The sequence below is a fragment of the Sciurus vulgaris genome (genome assembly GCF_902686455.1).
Source record: "Sciurus vulgaris genome assembly, chromosome: 2".
Taxonomy (NCBI): domain Eukaryota; kingdom Metazoa; phylum Chordata; class Mammalia; order Rodentia; family Sciuridae; genus Sciurus; species Sciurus vulgaris.
In genome coordinates, this window is record NC_136462.1 from 40,431,965 (window position 1) to 40,447,653 (window position 15,689).

Below are 15,689 nucleotides of genomic sequence, written 5' to 3' on the forward strand. Positions count from 1 at the left end.
TCAGTTGGGAATCCCCCTATTTTATTATGGCTCAGGTTATTATAGTTGTATAACTAATAAAACTTAGTGACTTAAAAACCCTACCGTTTATTATACACATGCATCTGCAATTTATGCAGGACTAGAAAGGCATGAATTATTTCTAGTTTGTGTGGTATCAACCAGGATGACTTGAATGGGCCAAGAAAATCTACTCCTTTGTTGAATTAACAAAGGAGCCAAATAACCGGTAAGCTGATGCTATCAGACTGTGTGCTGTACATATATTGATGGAACATTTTCTTTCACATTTTAAATGTCATTTTCCAATATCATGAATATAAATAGAAAGGAAAGTGATGGTTGAGCTACCTACGTAGTCTTAAATGTTATCAGAGATGTATACTCATAACCAGTGTTTTAAATTGCTTGGTCCTGGGCCAGGAATTAGCTGGGAGTTCAATAAAGGCTATTGTCCAGAGTCTACCCCTTTCCATGAGGGCATATCTAGGGCGTCCTCCCAACATGGAAACTGGGTTCCAAAAGGTGTTCAAACTAGGTGTTCAAATGATGAGAGGCTGGAAGTTTCTCAGCCTTTCTTAAGTTTCTTAAGGTCTAAGCCTGTACATTGTTACTTAATCAGGGTTACTACATCCTATTGGTTCAACAATCATGGAGTTTGCCTAGATTCAAGGGGAAGGGATAAAGGTTGTGCCTCTCAATGGAAGAGGTGTCAGAGAATTTTTAGGGATCTTTAACCTTACCATAATTATCTTCAAAATAATTCCTTTGTGGTGAATGAGAAAAATAGATGAGTTTTTGGATGAGATTTTACTGGTATGTATTACAGTATTATAAAACCATAAATATGAAAAGTTTCTGAAATTACAGTTCTAAAGTCTAAAAGGTTGCAAAAAGCAAATAAAAAGAGGCTTATGAATCTTCCTAATTATTAATAGTGAAGTATGTGAATTGGCTTTGTACCTAATTTCCGTTCAAAGGGCAAAATAATGTAACAGGTCTCTACAAAATTGACCAGACCAGTCACAGTCATTTATGTTTGATAAATGACAATGGGCCTTCTAATTTATTTATTGTCTTATTATGGCAAGGTCATGTATTGCTTTAGTTTCTAAATATTTCATTACTCTGCCTGCTTTAATAATGTATATTCTTTATATATTTTTGTATCACCAATCGTGAAATTTTTATATGAAAAAAAGAATGTTTCTGAAAAACTGTTTCTTAATTTTGTGTAGGTAAGCTTACTTGAAAAATATTTGAACAACTACTATGTTCCAGGAACTACTGTGTTTTGGAAACTTATAGTAATGAGCAAAATAGAAGTAGGTCCACACCTACCTTCGTGGAATTTGCATTCCTACTAGAGAAGATGGATAACAAACAAATAAACATGTAGTGTAAATTAAAGTAATGATAAAATAAACAAGCTCTAACAGGAGAACGTAGGGTGTGATGTTGAAGGAAGGGAATGTTTAGACGCTGTGTTCAGGGGAGCCCGCTCCTCTGAGATGAGTTAGGTTTTAAGCAGAGACCTAAATGATGAGAGGAAATAGACCATACAGGCAGAATATATTTTTGTGTGCATCTTTAATATACTCGGAAAGATAAAACATAATTTGTCATAGCATATACTTTTCTATTGATTTTTATTCATTCAGTCACTCTCTTTTACTTGGAGAATTTAATTCATTCAAATTTAAGGTAATTTTTGGTAAGTAAGGTCTTACTACAGATATTTTATAACCCATTTTCTAGTTATTTCTTTAGTTCCTTCTTCCTCTTTTGTAGTCTTCCCTTGCACTTAAGTGATTTTTCTCTGGCAGTGTGTTTTGAGCCCTTGCTAACTATTGTTGGTCTATTATAAGTTTCTGCTTTGTTGTTACCATAACACTTACAAAAAAACTCTTTCATTTATAACAAGACATTTTGAAATGATAGCAAGTTATTCATTGATCATAAACATCAGAGAAAAAAATACAAAAGATAGTGAAAACCCTGTACACTTAAATTGTTTTCCCCACATTGAATTTTTGATCTTCTGTTTTGCATTTTTCTATGTTGCCTCTTAACATACTAATTTCATTATTTTTAATTGTTTTGTTTTTAGTCTTTGTACTAAAGATCAAGAAGGTTTATGTGCTTACCATATTAAGTAATTCTGAATTTGTCTTTATAGTGAGTTTTATACCTTCCAATGTTTCCTGACTTGTTAGCATCCTTTTCTTCCAGTTTGAAGAGTTCCTTTTATCATATCTTGCAGGACACATCTGGCAGCGATAATAATCTCTCAACTTACTTGTCTAGAAATATCTTTATCTCTGTTTTTTTTTTTCTTTTTCTGAATAGAACAGTAGTCTTTGTTAGCATGTTTTTTTTTTTTTTTCCCCTCCCCTCTCAGCATGTGAAAATCCCATCCTGTTACCTTCCAGCCTGTAAGCTTTCTACCAAGAAGTCTATTGTTAGGCAGTTGGAACACACTTATGTGTTATTTGTTTCTTTCCTCTTTCTGCTTGAAGAATCCTCTGTTTGTATGTTACTTTTGAATGTTTGATTATAACATGTCTGAGGACAGACTTGATTGAGTCGTCTGACTGTGACCTTTGACCTTCATATACCTATGTATTTGTATCTTTTTCAGGGTTGGGAAGTCTTCTGTTATTATCTCTTTCAATAAGCTTTCTACCCCTTTTGTATTTTTTAAGTACCTTTTGAACCTCAGTAACCCCAAATGTTTGCTCTCTTAATGTTGTGATGTTCTGTAATCTTTCTTTATTCCTCTGCATTCTTCTTTCTTTCCTCCGACTACATATCTGTATTTTTAATTAGTGAGGGGTTTTTTTGAGCTTACTGTAACTTCTGTTGGATTTATTGATCACATTTTTCATTTCAATCAGTGCACTTTTATGCTCAAGGAATTGTTTTTCTGGATTTTCTTGAAGTTCATTGAGTTTCCTTAAAATGGTTATTTTAAATTCTCTGAGAGTTCCTACACACCAATTGCTTTATGTTCAGTTATTGGCACCTTGTTTTGTCTGTTAAGAGTGGTCATAGTTCTCTGAGAGTTCTTGATGCTTGTTGGCAGACAGTAACGTTTGCACTTAGAAGGGTTGGTTAGGTTTACTCTAGTCTGTAAACTAGCTTTGTTTGTGCTTGTCTTTTTAGAAATTCTAAGCAGACTGCTTATTTGAGCCTAGGATTATTGACTCTTTCATCACCAGTATCCTAAGTTCAGGTTTTCCACAAATCCGTAGTTGGCACATTGTCACTATTTCAGCACTAGAGGGCATCTCAGGCCCAAACTGGTCACATTCACCACTGTGTTGCTCAGAATGGACTGAAGGAGTGTCTCAATAGAATAGTTCATTCCTGCAAGTCTCTGCCACCAAGGAGAGCCCAGACACCTTGTTTACAGCCACTGACCTGTGGTCAGATGCCACAGGTTCTGCCTTATATTGGCTTCACTGTGGAGGGACTGGCCATAGGCTTCTTTGCCATTTGTTGGTTACTTACTTCTACCCCAAACCGATAATAAGGCTAAGTTGCACTGCCTGGGATTGAGTGAGGACTGGGGTGGGCAGTCCTGTGGCCATCAATGTCACCACACTTGTGTTGCACCTGGAGCCTACAGGACCAGTGCAGCACAGGATCAAGGCCTATGCTGCTATGCCCTGTGTGCTTCGGCAGTGTGTTCATGACTTGAGGCTACTGCAATCAGCCAGTGATGATGTTGGCCAGAATACGAGTGTGTCTCACCATGGACTGAGGTCTCTGTCTGACACCAGGACAAACCCAGGGGCTTTGACTATAGGTATTGGCCTGAGTACAGGGGTGGTTGGAATCTACCCCCCATGGATTTCACCAGCTGGGAACTGAGTACCAAGGTAAAACTTTGTTCTTACTTCTCTGTCTTGCCCTGTAAGAGGGAGAGTATTTCTCCACACAGTGCTGCCTGAAGTTGAGGGAGGTTGGTGGGGGCAATCCTTTGGCTGCCAGACTAACCTAGGTCAAGAGGCTCTGCTTGTGAGCACTGGCCAGGGGCCAAGGGCTCTGGGGCTCTGAAGAGCTGGGTTTCACGTTGGCAATTCTAGTACTAGTTCAAAATCCAAGGCTTAGATGTTATTCCTTCCCTCAACTGGAGGAGTGTCTCTCCACATAGTATCTCTCCACTGCTTGAAGATGGAGGAGGTATGTCCCAGGAAATTTTTCCTTTCTGCATTCTTCAGTACCTCTTTTCTTATTATCACGATAAATCCAGTGGTTGCAATTTCTTACCTGGTTTTCTTAGCTCTTTTTTTTTTTTAAATTTTATTTGTTCTAATTAGTTGTTCATGACAGTAGAATGCATTTATATATTTTGATAGATCATACATAAATGAAGGTAATTTCTCATTTTTCTGATTATACATATTGTAGAATCACATTGGTCATGCTGTCAAATATGTACATGAGGTAATAATGTCTCACTCTACTATCCTTCCTGCCCCCATGCCCCTTCCCCTCTCCTCACTCCCCTTTACCTAATATAAAGTAACTCTGTTCTTCCCTACCCCCAGCCCCCATTGTGAATAGCATCCATATATCAGAGAAAACACTCAGCCTTTGATTTCTTGGGTTTGGCTTATTTCCCTTATCGTGATATTCTCTAACTCCATCCATTTACCAGAAAATGCCATAATTTCATTCTTCTTTGGTTTCTTTAGCTCTTGCAAAGGTAGTTTTGAGTGTGGCTAGCTGTTCAAAGTGATGCTTCTCTGGGAGATGTTCCTCTGTTATCATCATGTTCCTCCTTAGTGTGGACATTTTTTTAAACTAGAAGGCAGTAGTAAGGTATGTGGCAAATGTAGCATCCTGCAAATATCTTGGGGTGCTAAATGAGTAAAATCATGTTTTGTAATAGTGCCCCATTATGATTAATGCATTATTTTATTAACCCTCGAAGTGTTCATTATTTTAAAAACATAAATTCTCCTTTTATTTTTTTTGCCTTTTCTGTAAACATGAAATTCCATTTTTGTTAGGTGGTTCTTCTATCATTTAGTTTGTCCACATTGCTTCTGTTCCTCTTTAGTCTTTATTACTGGCAACAAGGGCAGAATAGGGATGTTAAGTCTGTGATTACTTTTGTTTTGTTTTTATTTTTAAATATGAATATTCAAAAGACTCAGTTGAGAAATGTCAACTGTATTTCTACTCAGTTTTAGAAAAATATCATCTATCTTAAAAGTTGTCCTGTACTGGAATCAAAATCCCTACCTGTCTGCAAAAAAACCAGACTGTTTATAAAATAATAGCTTTCTATTATGAAATTAAAATTTGTTATACTCCAAGCTATTATGAAATTAAAATTTGTTATACTCTGAGGATAATAACTGTTGTTGAAAACACAAATGATTGCTCCAAAACAGTCTATTAAGGATCATCAGTTGCTTCACTATCTTGATTTTTCTACTAGTTTCATTAAATGGGATTTGGTTCATGCAGTTACAAAAAGAAACTCTGTTTAAAAGAGTGGTTTTCAAATGATTGGAGGATGCAGGATGGAAACGATCACCACCTGATATTCTGCTTACTGGTAAATTGCTTACATAATGCCTGTGGTTACTAAACACTGTATTACTGACTATGAGGTGGATAAAGTACTGTCCCCTTTTCGAAAGAGCTTCCTGCTAATGAACAGGTGAAACTAGAGTAGGAGACTGGAGGTGTGTTCGGTTCAGGCTAAACTCAACTACTTTAAAAATGTTTGAGTTGTCTTTATTTTTAAAGTGATGGGATAAAAAGACTTATGGCCACTGACGTACTGACATAAGTTTCATGACTCCAGGTACCTCCAGAGTTTTATTTTAGCTTTTAATTCCAATTCTGATTATCTTCCAAAACTTCTAAAAATGGAGCATTTTAATTTGGCTCCACTCTGTATATTTCTGATGTTCTGTCAAAAATATTTATAACCAGAGAAGTATTCCAAAAACTGGAAGCAGTCAGCAGTAAGAAGAAGCCTGCATTTATAAGCTAGATCATGAGTCCCTGGAAAAATTTAAATGCATTAGGCTTTATACATAAGGACAAGGCTAGAGGATAACTTTAATCCTAAAACTAAGGTAAAATTATAACTTGGGATCATCTGATTCATTATTAAATATTTTAGCCACTCTCACTATTTATCAGGTTGACTAGTATGATACATGCTTATAAAATCATGTTTATAATATGGAAGGTAACATTTCCTAAGTGAATACCAGTTATTAACCCATGTAAATTTATAAAATCATTTCTGTCAAATATTTACTGATTTGGTCAATTTTGTATTTTTGTGTACTTGGGATATTTGTTTTATTTCCTTCATTCTTCTCTTTCAGCTCTTCTTTATGCAACTATTTTTGGAAATGTCACCACAATTTTCCAGCAGATGTATGCCAACACCAACCGATACCACGAGATGCTGAATAATGTTCGGGACTTTTTGAAACTCTATCAGGTCCCCAAAGGCCTTAGTGAACGAGTCATGGATTATATTGTCTCAACATGGTCCATGTCCAAAGGAATTGACACAGAAAAGGTATGGGTTATTATTATTGTTGTTATTGTTTTTGTTAATTTTCTATGTAGATGGAATCCTTTGAAGAATATAACTTTACCATTCCCAAGTTGTCTGTGTGATTGCTTTGTAGATGGTACCCTGAGTTTTGTGACATTTCAATCCATCTTATTTATTGAGAACTTAAAAGGAACAAAGTACTCAACTATTAATCATCAATTAGAATTAGTCATGATACTTAATTTATGAAATTTGTTTCCTGAAAACAACTAATTATTCCATCTCTCTAAAATACTCTTATTACCACTCACAGTAATTTGCTGCATTTCTCTTAAACTCTCAGAGTGCTATCATTTCTGCTGCCAGATCTTACTCTGATTTCTTCTTTGGCTTTTTGTCCATTTAGACATTAAACTTAACACAAAAAATGATGTTTTCCATGCCATCCTCCAATTAAGTATTTCCCTTTTCACATGTTGTATAAAGTAAGTTATAAGCTTCTTTTTTCCACTTTGCCTTACATCTGTAAAAGGGCTGCCTCCCTATCCAATCATCTGACAACTCTAATTTCTTCCTTGTCTTTTCATGGAACTGCTTTTAATATTTTCTGTTGACCTCATATTTGGGCAAACAAGGACCCCAAATTCTCCTTATAATAAACTAATTTTTTAAAATTCTCACTTCCTACTGCTAGCTGGTTCACATCAAATATCAGGGATGACAAATAGAGCATGCATACACAATTTTGGAGGATGCCAATCTTGAACTATTTAATTTTACAAATGTTCATAGAGACTTCCTGTTAGGTACTGATTTTTGACAGATGATAGTCAAATAGCACAATACCTTCCTTGCAATTTTCTTCAAATTACTTAAAAAAAATTTTTTTTTGTTTTAGACTCATGAGTTTAATTAACTTGTGTTTCCCCGCTCCCAAGACCTGTGCAATAAGCTTTTTTATTTTTTTCTTAATATAAAAGAGAAAGCCCAATGACCAAAGTAGATGTTTAGTTAGGGGAATTTTGTAAAACAAGGAAGTAGTCTTAACAACACCTACAGCAGGTGTTGTTAAGCATAAGATGGTTGAGGGACAGACGCGTGTGGCATGGATATGGAATGTAACAGTTGGGGCAGAGGTGCCTTCAGAGGGAGTGCCTGTGAGAGATGATCAGGGGTGATTATATGAAGGAATTGTGAAAGGGGTTGAGATTTGGGATTTGATCTTTTAACATTTTACATGATGCAGTGTAGACTTTTTTATTAAATGGCCATATCGTGACTACCGAGGGAAAAGCAGAATTTTTATGAGATTTAATTAATATATACCTGAGCCAATATATGGTTCATCAGAAGAGTATCCAGAGAGGAAACAGGATCTTCATCAGGCTGAGGAGGAGAGCAACAGAGTTTAAGTCATCCAGTACAGTGTGTCCTTTGAAGTCTGCATAAAGTAAAACAGATCAAGAGGCAACCCCTGCCTTGTCAATCACTATCTCAGTGAGATGCTTTTCTTTCCAGAAAACACAATGGCGACACATGGCAGCTAACAGGAAACATCAGTGAAATGATGTAAGAATGACCTTTTGCATATTATAAAAGGGCTTGACCTAGGACCTATGCTACGAGGCAGATTTTGTTCTCTGTATTCCCAGATGTTCGATTGATTAGAAATGGAGCTGACCAGATTCTCTTCATGTCTCCCTTTGAGGACATGCTCAGCTGCCTAGTTCCCTATGTAGTTAGGGTGTAATGCAGTGGCATGGACTGTGTCTGCAGGTGCCCATGCCATGTGTCAGGAAATGATTTCTAGGTCTAATATCAAAGGTAAAATAAAAATCTAATTCTAATGCATGTGATGTATTTTTGAAGAGATATTGAAAATATTAAATGGATCAGCATTTGGGTTAGAGAATATCCGAGTGGTGATTTCTTATGATTATATTTTTCTTTTTTCTCTTTTTGCCTACTTAAAAAAGTCACACCTAATAATTATGTATAATTATGGGGTACAGTGCGATAATTCAATACATCTATACAATGTGTATTTATCACATCAGGATAATCAGCATTTTTATTTCCTTATCATTTCTTTGTGTTTAGAGCCTTCAAGATGTTCTTTTCTAATTCTTCATAAAATATGTAATAGGCTATTGTGAACTGTCCTTGGCCTACTATGTGAGGAACAGTAGAACTTATTCTTTCTATCTGGCTGTGCTTGTGATCTGAATAGACATTTCTCAGAAGAAGAAATACAAATGGGTGAGAAATATATGAAAAAATGTTCAATGTCATTAGCTGTCAGGGAAATGCAAATCAAACCTACAGCGAGAGAGCCTCTCATCCTGGTTAGATTGGCTATTATCAAAAAACCAAAAAGCAACAAATGATAGTAAGTTTGTGAAGAAAAGGGAAATTTATATACTCTTGGTGGAAATGTAAATTAGCACAGCTGTTATGGAGAACATCATAGAGTTTCCTCAAAAAATTAAAAATCATATCTACCATAGGATATCATGTATAGTCCACTTCTGGATATATATGATATGAAACTAAATCAGTATCATAAAGAGACACCTGAACTCCATGTCGATTGGAAGATTATTCACAATAGCCAAGACATAGAATCAGCTTAGGTGTATATCCACAGATGAATGGAGAAAGAAAATGCAGTATATGTACACAATGGTATATTATGCAGTCATAAAAATGATATCCTGTCATGTGCAACAAAATAAATACAACTGGAGGACATGATATTAAATGAAATAAGGCAAGTACCAAATGAATTTAGAGAGTAGAAGATGGGTGTAGGGACATGGTTAGAAGGAGATTGGATAGCAGGTTACCAAAAACAGTTTTTTGTTTTGTTTTGTTTTACCAATGGGAAAAGCAGATTTAAGTAATTGTGACAAATATAAAAGTTTTGTTATATGTATATAAAACATATTCCATGACTATTGATTTTTTTATTCCATCTATTAAGAAAATCTCCACCCAGATACATAAAAACTGGTAAAATAGCACTATACATTAAGAGAAGAAAGAAAAGACAGGCTACTTCTAAGCCTGCAAAGGGGGTGTAGAAGTTCCTAGTAATTACATCCTCAATGATACTGAATTTAAAAAATGGGTTTTAGACTGCACACTCTATGCTGTACTGGGCAAGAAGAAAACAAAAGTTGGTATCCACCACTCTGATTTAGTGGGCAACTAACAAGAGAGAGGGAGACTCACATGTTGCTGGGGTCCAGCCCCAGCAGGGGTCGTAGTGGTCACAGGTGATGGAGTAGACGTCGGCGAGGTGGAGAACAAAGCAGCACAAACTCAAGGAATGGATGCTAAGTTCTACATTTTATTTTTCCCAGCCAGCTTTTTATACATTAAAAGGTAGGCAGTTACACATGTTTTTTCAGAACAGGAAAAAGTCACAAGGAGAAAAACAAAAATATTTTGTACGATCATTACTAGACTAGACAATGAAATATTCTAATTATTCTAGTAATTGTTTACTTATGATAACCTATAACTATACAATAAGACATATTAATATTTAACTGATCATAAAGGTTAAAGCAAGTTCAGTAGGGTTGAATAAACGTCAGTCGTGTGACTCCTGCTGTAGTTAATAAATGCTAGACATTTTAAGCTAACAGATATATGATATCATCTTATACTGTGTGAACTTAACATTGAGGAACCCTTTATTTCTTCTGTTCCTGTTATTCCTTCCTGATGGGGTTGGAGTTATTTGCCTATGTGTTTCAGGGCATCTGAGAGTAGTCAACAGGGGATCGGCCGCTAGAATCTGTTTTTGTATTTTCTCATAGCAATCTTGGTTACTCAGAGTTTCATAGCAAATGAGTAAATCTGAAATCACTGTTCCATAAGAAGTCTGGTTTTTATGTTCTAACCCTGGTTCTGTTAAGACTCCTATTTTCAGGGAAACACATAAAACATTAATAGTAAACCACATATATTAAGCAAGCAAGGAAGGAAAGCCCACAACCCAAATTCCCCAATGAGATGAGACTTTGCAAACACCTTTATTACTCAGCGGAATCCTTGTCAAGCACTGAGGGGAATTGCAGGTGGCGTAACAACATGTCTGTTAGACATTCTGTTATTTAACAAGTAAATAGTATATATGAAATATAACTTTAAAATACAATATTAAAGTGTTAAGGTTTCAGACAAAATAACAAAGAGAATAAATATCTAAGACTAGACTTCACTCTAGATAAGACATGAATATAAATTAAGACAAACTGCAAAGTTATAATTGATATATTATATAAAATGATTATAAAATGAACTATGAATCTAAGAATATATTTATAAACACCTTCCTTCCTGGCCTAACATCAATATCAGAACTAAGAGTCAAATGTATAAAATAAGAAACAATAAACTATTAAAATATGCCGATATATTTGACTTATTTTTATACCTGTTAAAGTAATACATAACAGTGCAACTGATAAAGAGGCTTGGCTCACAAAATGTAAAACCTCTCCCACTAGAAGACCAGGGAAATGAAAAGGAGATAAAGGATTTGCAGCAAATATCACAAGTGAGAGATTTGTTACCTTAATATGTAAAGTAATCTTATAAATGAATAGGAATTAGAACACTTGGGGAAAAAATGAGCCAAAAACACAGATAATTTATAGAAGACAAAAATACAAGTCACTAATAAACATACAAAAATGCTTATTTTTACTTGTAGTAGAGTAAAAAAATAAAATATCAAGAAACCATTTTTAATGTCAAATGGACTAAGATAATGACCAACCTTAGCAAAGGCTATCATGGCTGATTGTATTTATTGCATAATTCTGGAAGGTGTATATATGAGTGGAGTATTTCATATATATATATACATATATATACATATGTACATATGTACACATATATATACATATGTATATGTATAATATATGTGTACATATGTGTATATATATATATATTAATATACATATTAGTTGTAAGTGGGCACAATACCTTTATTCTATTTTTATGTGGTGCCGAGGATTGAACCCAGGGCCTCATGTGTGCCAGGCAGTCACTCTACCACTGAGCCACAGCCCCAGCCTCTGAGTGGAGTATTTCTTGAAAGACCAAGATTGAATGCATTTGGGGCTATTCTAGAGCTCACACCATTTGCTTTTTCCCTTTTCTGTCTACATTCACTCTTTCAGTGGAACCATCCAATCTCACAACTTTAAAAATATGTGCAACAACACCCAAACGTACGTATTCATCTCGTTCCTGAACTAGTCTCTCCTGTCCTGCGCCTTTCTCAGGTCCAATGAACTTGTCCAAAATACAGCTCCTATTCATCTCCCCCAATTAAATTAATGGAAACCCTACTTTTGAGTTGCTTAAGACCAAGTGCCTCGCACTTAAACCTTCTGTCTCTTTCTCCATTTCTCACCACCTCCATTGCTGTCACCTGGTCCAAGTCATAGTTTTGCTCGACTTGAGTTATTGCCACCTGATGGGTGTGTGTGTCCACCTTTGTTCCTTTGCTTTTTTCTTAACAGTCAGTGAGCACATATGGAATTTGTCATAAAGTCTTCCATCTAATTGATCACATATGCATCTGTGCTGTAGATAAGATTGATAAGAGCCTAATTGATTAAACTGTTAAAATATAAGCATGGAAACAATACATTGAAAGTTCGGTGACAGTCATCATAAAAATTCTGTTGTAGCCACAATCTTAGGATCATGCATGTACTTTAGGGTATAACTGTAGTAGAGAACATTTGAATTTTAACTGTTATTCAGTATTTGATGTTAGGCTCTTCTGTTTCTCAATAAGCTAAATTCTTTGTCTTACCACAGTTTCTTATAGGACAGTTTGTTGATGGTTTCTTTCAGATATTTTATTAATGGAGTTTTTAATTAAATTTTATTATGAGTCTAAACTGAAAAACTAATTATAACATATAAAGCTCAATGTCTATTTGAATGCTTCTCTTTTGTGTTCTAAAATGTGTTGTTTTCAGTTCCACGTACAATTGAATTTAATGATGCATTAGAGCTAATTAGAGGAAAACTTTCGCTCCAATTAGAGATTTTCTTCCATCTTTTCCACATATGTAGTTTCATAGATTTTTGAATTTAGATTTAACCCACAAGCAAATTAATCACTGTGATATAATTCAGCCGTAACTTGCCTTATGTATATAATGTTTTCTCTAATTCTATTGTAGCATTAAAATCTGTACTGATGTGGAGACTAACGTTTCTATCAATAGATTTTATTTTATGCATAATTTTAAAAATATAGAACAGTGCCTCGATTCATTTTTTTTAATCTGACAATGTTTTATTGGCTATTAGTTGCTGGAGTTGCTTTAGATTCCTTTTACCTTAATAACCAAATCCATGCCCTGGATTTTGCCACTTGTTCCTACTTTGTGCACTTAAAAGAGGAATGGGTGGAATGAGTGAGGATTTGAAAGGGGAAAAAGAGTAGGGGAAAAAAAGAGCAAATATGGCTGAAGATCAGAAAATCTGTTCTGTGGTTTGAAATAACTTTCCTGGGAAACAATTCTAATGAAATAAACGAGGGACTTTATTTGCAGCTTTTGGGATGATGCAAAACATGTACAATGTATAATTTTTTCCCATCATACTGGTTTTTTTTCCCTGCATATTTTATAGAATGAAGCTTAAAACCTGATTATTTTTATTTGCTATTCTTACTTCCTTTTTATAACATGTGGCTTGGAAAAAATCAGTAGGATAAAAACCCCCTTGGTCTTCATTTTGTATTTTGTGTGCTTTGTAAAAGCACCACGTATCAGTAGGAAGATGCTACTAAATGGAACATTCTGGGAGAATTTTACAACACATTCGGGTAAAATTTTTAAAAATTGAGATTTTTGCATGTTTTAAAGTCTTAGAATTTTTAAACCAAGTCTATTACAGATGTACAGTGACTTCTTCAAAATAAGTAAGCAATATATATATTTTCTTTCTACAGGGTAAAGTATCTTCCTTTTGTCCATTTACATTTATGTTTTTTTTTTTTTTTAATTTGGAAAGTATTTCTTTGTATTCCTAAATGTGAAAAACAGATGAAGTTTTCATATGTGGCATCGGTTTCTTGGTTTAATATTTAAATTCTTCACAAGGTTGCTGGAGTAACTCAGGGGTGAAGGCACTAGACATCCAAGAGTTCTATCAAGAAGTGTGTTGCGTTAAATATGTCATGTTAACGTATCCACTTGAAGATCAAAATAAAAAAACAAGCTGGGCTGCTCTTACCATGCATTGAAAGTCCTCTTGTCTTTGGATCAAAAGAGATAATAATCATCCCAATATGGCTATATTAATCAGATCATAGATAAAATAATTGTGTTCAGCTTCTGAATGGGTACTTAAGTCTCAAATAGGAGCACACTTACCAGAAGGTAACATGCTGATCAAATTTGTGTTCTGGGAATCTTATTATATGGCAGATAGGTACAGGAAATATGAATATAGTTCAGCTAAGAGAAGACCTGGACTGAGATACGACAGGTAACTTGAAGGCTTTGATGTATTTAACCAGTGGAATGACTGTTTCAGAAAGATGTTCATCCCTGCCAGTGAAGGATTTAGACATAGAGGTGGAACTTAGTACAAAATAAACTCGCAGGTCCTGACACTCAGATTTGTGTCTGAATGATTTGAACTACTATTATATATCATATCTCATTTACAGTCCAGACACATACATTCAAGGGATTCTGTATGGAATTACAATAATTCAGTTATTATTTCCCAGCCATGTTTTGGTAATATGTCTATGTGTCATAATTTTACGAATGAAACTGATAAGCTTTTCAAAGGTGATAAATACTAGCTTAAAAAAATAATGAGGTTTCAGAATCTCTCATGGGACTAAACCAGGCTGGTACTGGGCAATTGAAGTGTTTTCCCCTGGTCTTTCAGTTACCTGCTTGTGGAACAAGAGACACAATGCCTGGCATATCATAGAAAGCTCTGCTTCAGACTGTTTTGTGAAACATTAAGCCCCAAATGCCTGAAAACTGTAACTTTTCTATTATTACCTCGTCATGTTAAGAGAACTCAGCTGTTGTGGCAGCCTTACATGCTCCTCAGTTGTTACCTACCGAAATAATAACAAGTGAGCATTCAGAGTTATTGTTGTCATTTCTCTTTTCTAGTGACCTGCACACTTTATCTGAGACAGTAAACTTTATTTGAAGCCACAATTATATTTTCTTCCATGTATCAGAAGTTAAATAAAATAACATTGATGAGTATTAGAAATATTAAAAGCAAATGAGAACATTAATATTTTCTGCAATGGTAATTTGGAGCAGTCAGGTGTACATATTAATTTGTCATGGCTGTGGCATAGTTTAAGAATTCTCCAACCCGAGCTTCATATTACTGTTAGCTAATAAAATTATTTAAACATTTTGCATGTCAGCTATTGGGTGGTATTATTTTTCTATAGAGATGATAAGGAGGCATTGTATAACTAAATGCTGAATGACTCAAACCTCTAGGAATAATATTAAGCTCATTCTTTTTGTATCATGTTGAAATTACTTTAGTGCAATGGTGCAGGCTAATTTGTATTTCATTTTCTCATTACTTGGTCATGAACCTCTGAGAAAGGTCTGAAAAACAGGAATGAGAAGAAGGAATTGCCCACATAGGTTGTTTTATCAACTTCTGTGCCCCTGTGATCGAAAGATCCGATAAGAACATTAGTGGAGGAAAAGTTTATTCTGGCTTATGATTTCAGAGGTCTCAGTCTATATATGGCTAATTCCATAGCTCTGGGCTGGAGGTGAGCCAGAACGTCATGGTAGGAGGACATGGTAGAGGAAAGCAGCTCAGGACATGACAATCAGGAAGCAAAGAGAGTTCCACTCACGAGGGACAAAATATAAACCACACAGTCACATCCTTCATCACCTACTTCCTCCAACCACACCCTGCCTGCCTACAGTTACCACCCAGTTAATCCATATCAGTGGATTAAGTCACTGATAGATTATAGCTCTCTTAATCTAATCATTTCACCTCTGAACATTCTTGCATTGTCTCACACATGAGTTTTTAGGGGATGCCTTATATCTAAACCATAACATAGGGCTATGAGGACTTGCTCCATAAC

General features: G+C 35.2%; 1 protein-coding gene across 1 annotated transcript in view; it reads left to right on the plus strand.

The window, feature by feature from the left end:
• The window catches only part of KCNH5 (potassium voltage-gated channel subfamily H member 5), a 700,940-nt gene that overhangs the window by 593,841 nt on the left and 91,410 nt on the right, over positions 1-15,689 (plus strand). Inside the window, exon 10 of the mRNA XM_079126274.1 lies at positions 6,363-6,562. Within this exon, the coding sequence (XP_078982400.1) occupies positions 6,363-6,562 (200 nt within the window). The remainder of the gene's footprint in view (positions 1-6,362; positions 6,563-15,689) is intronic.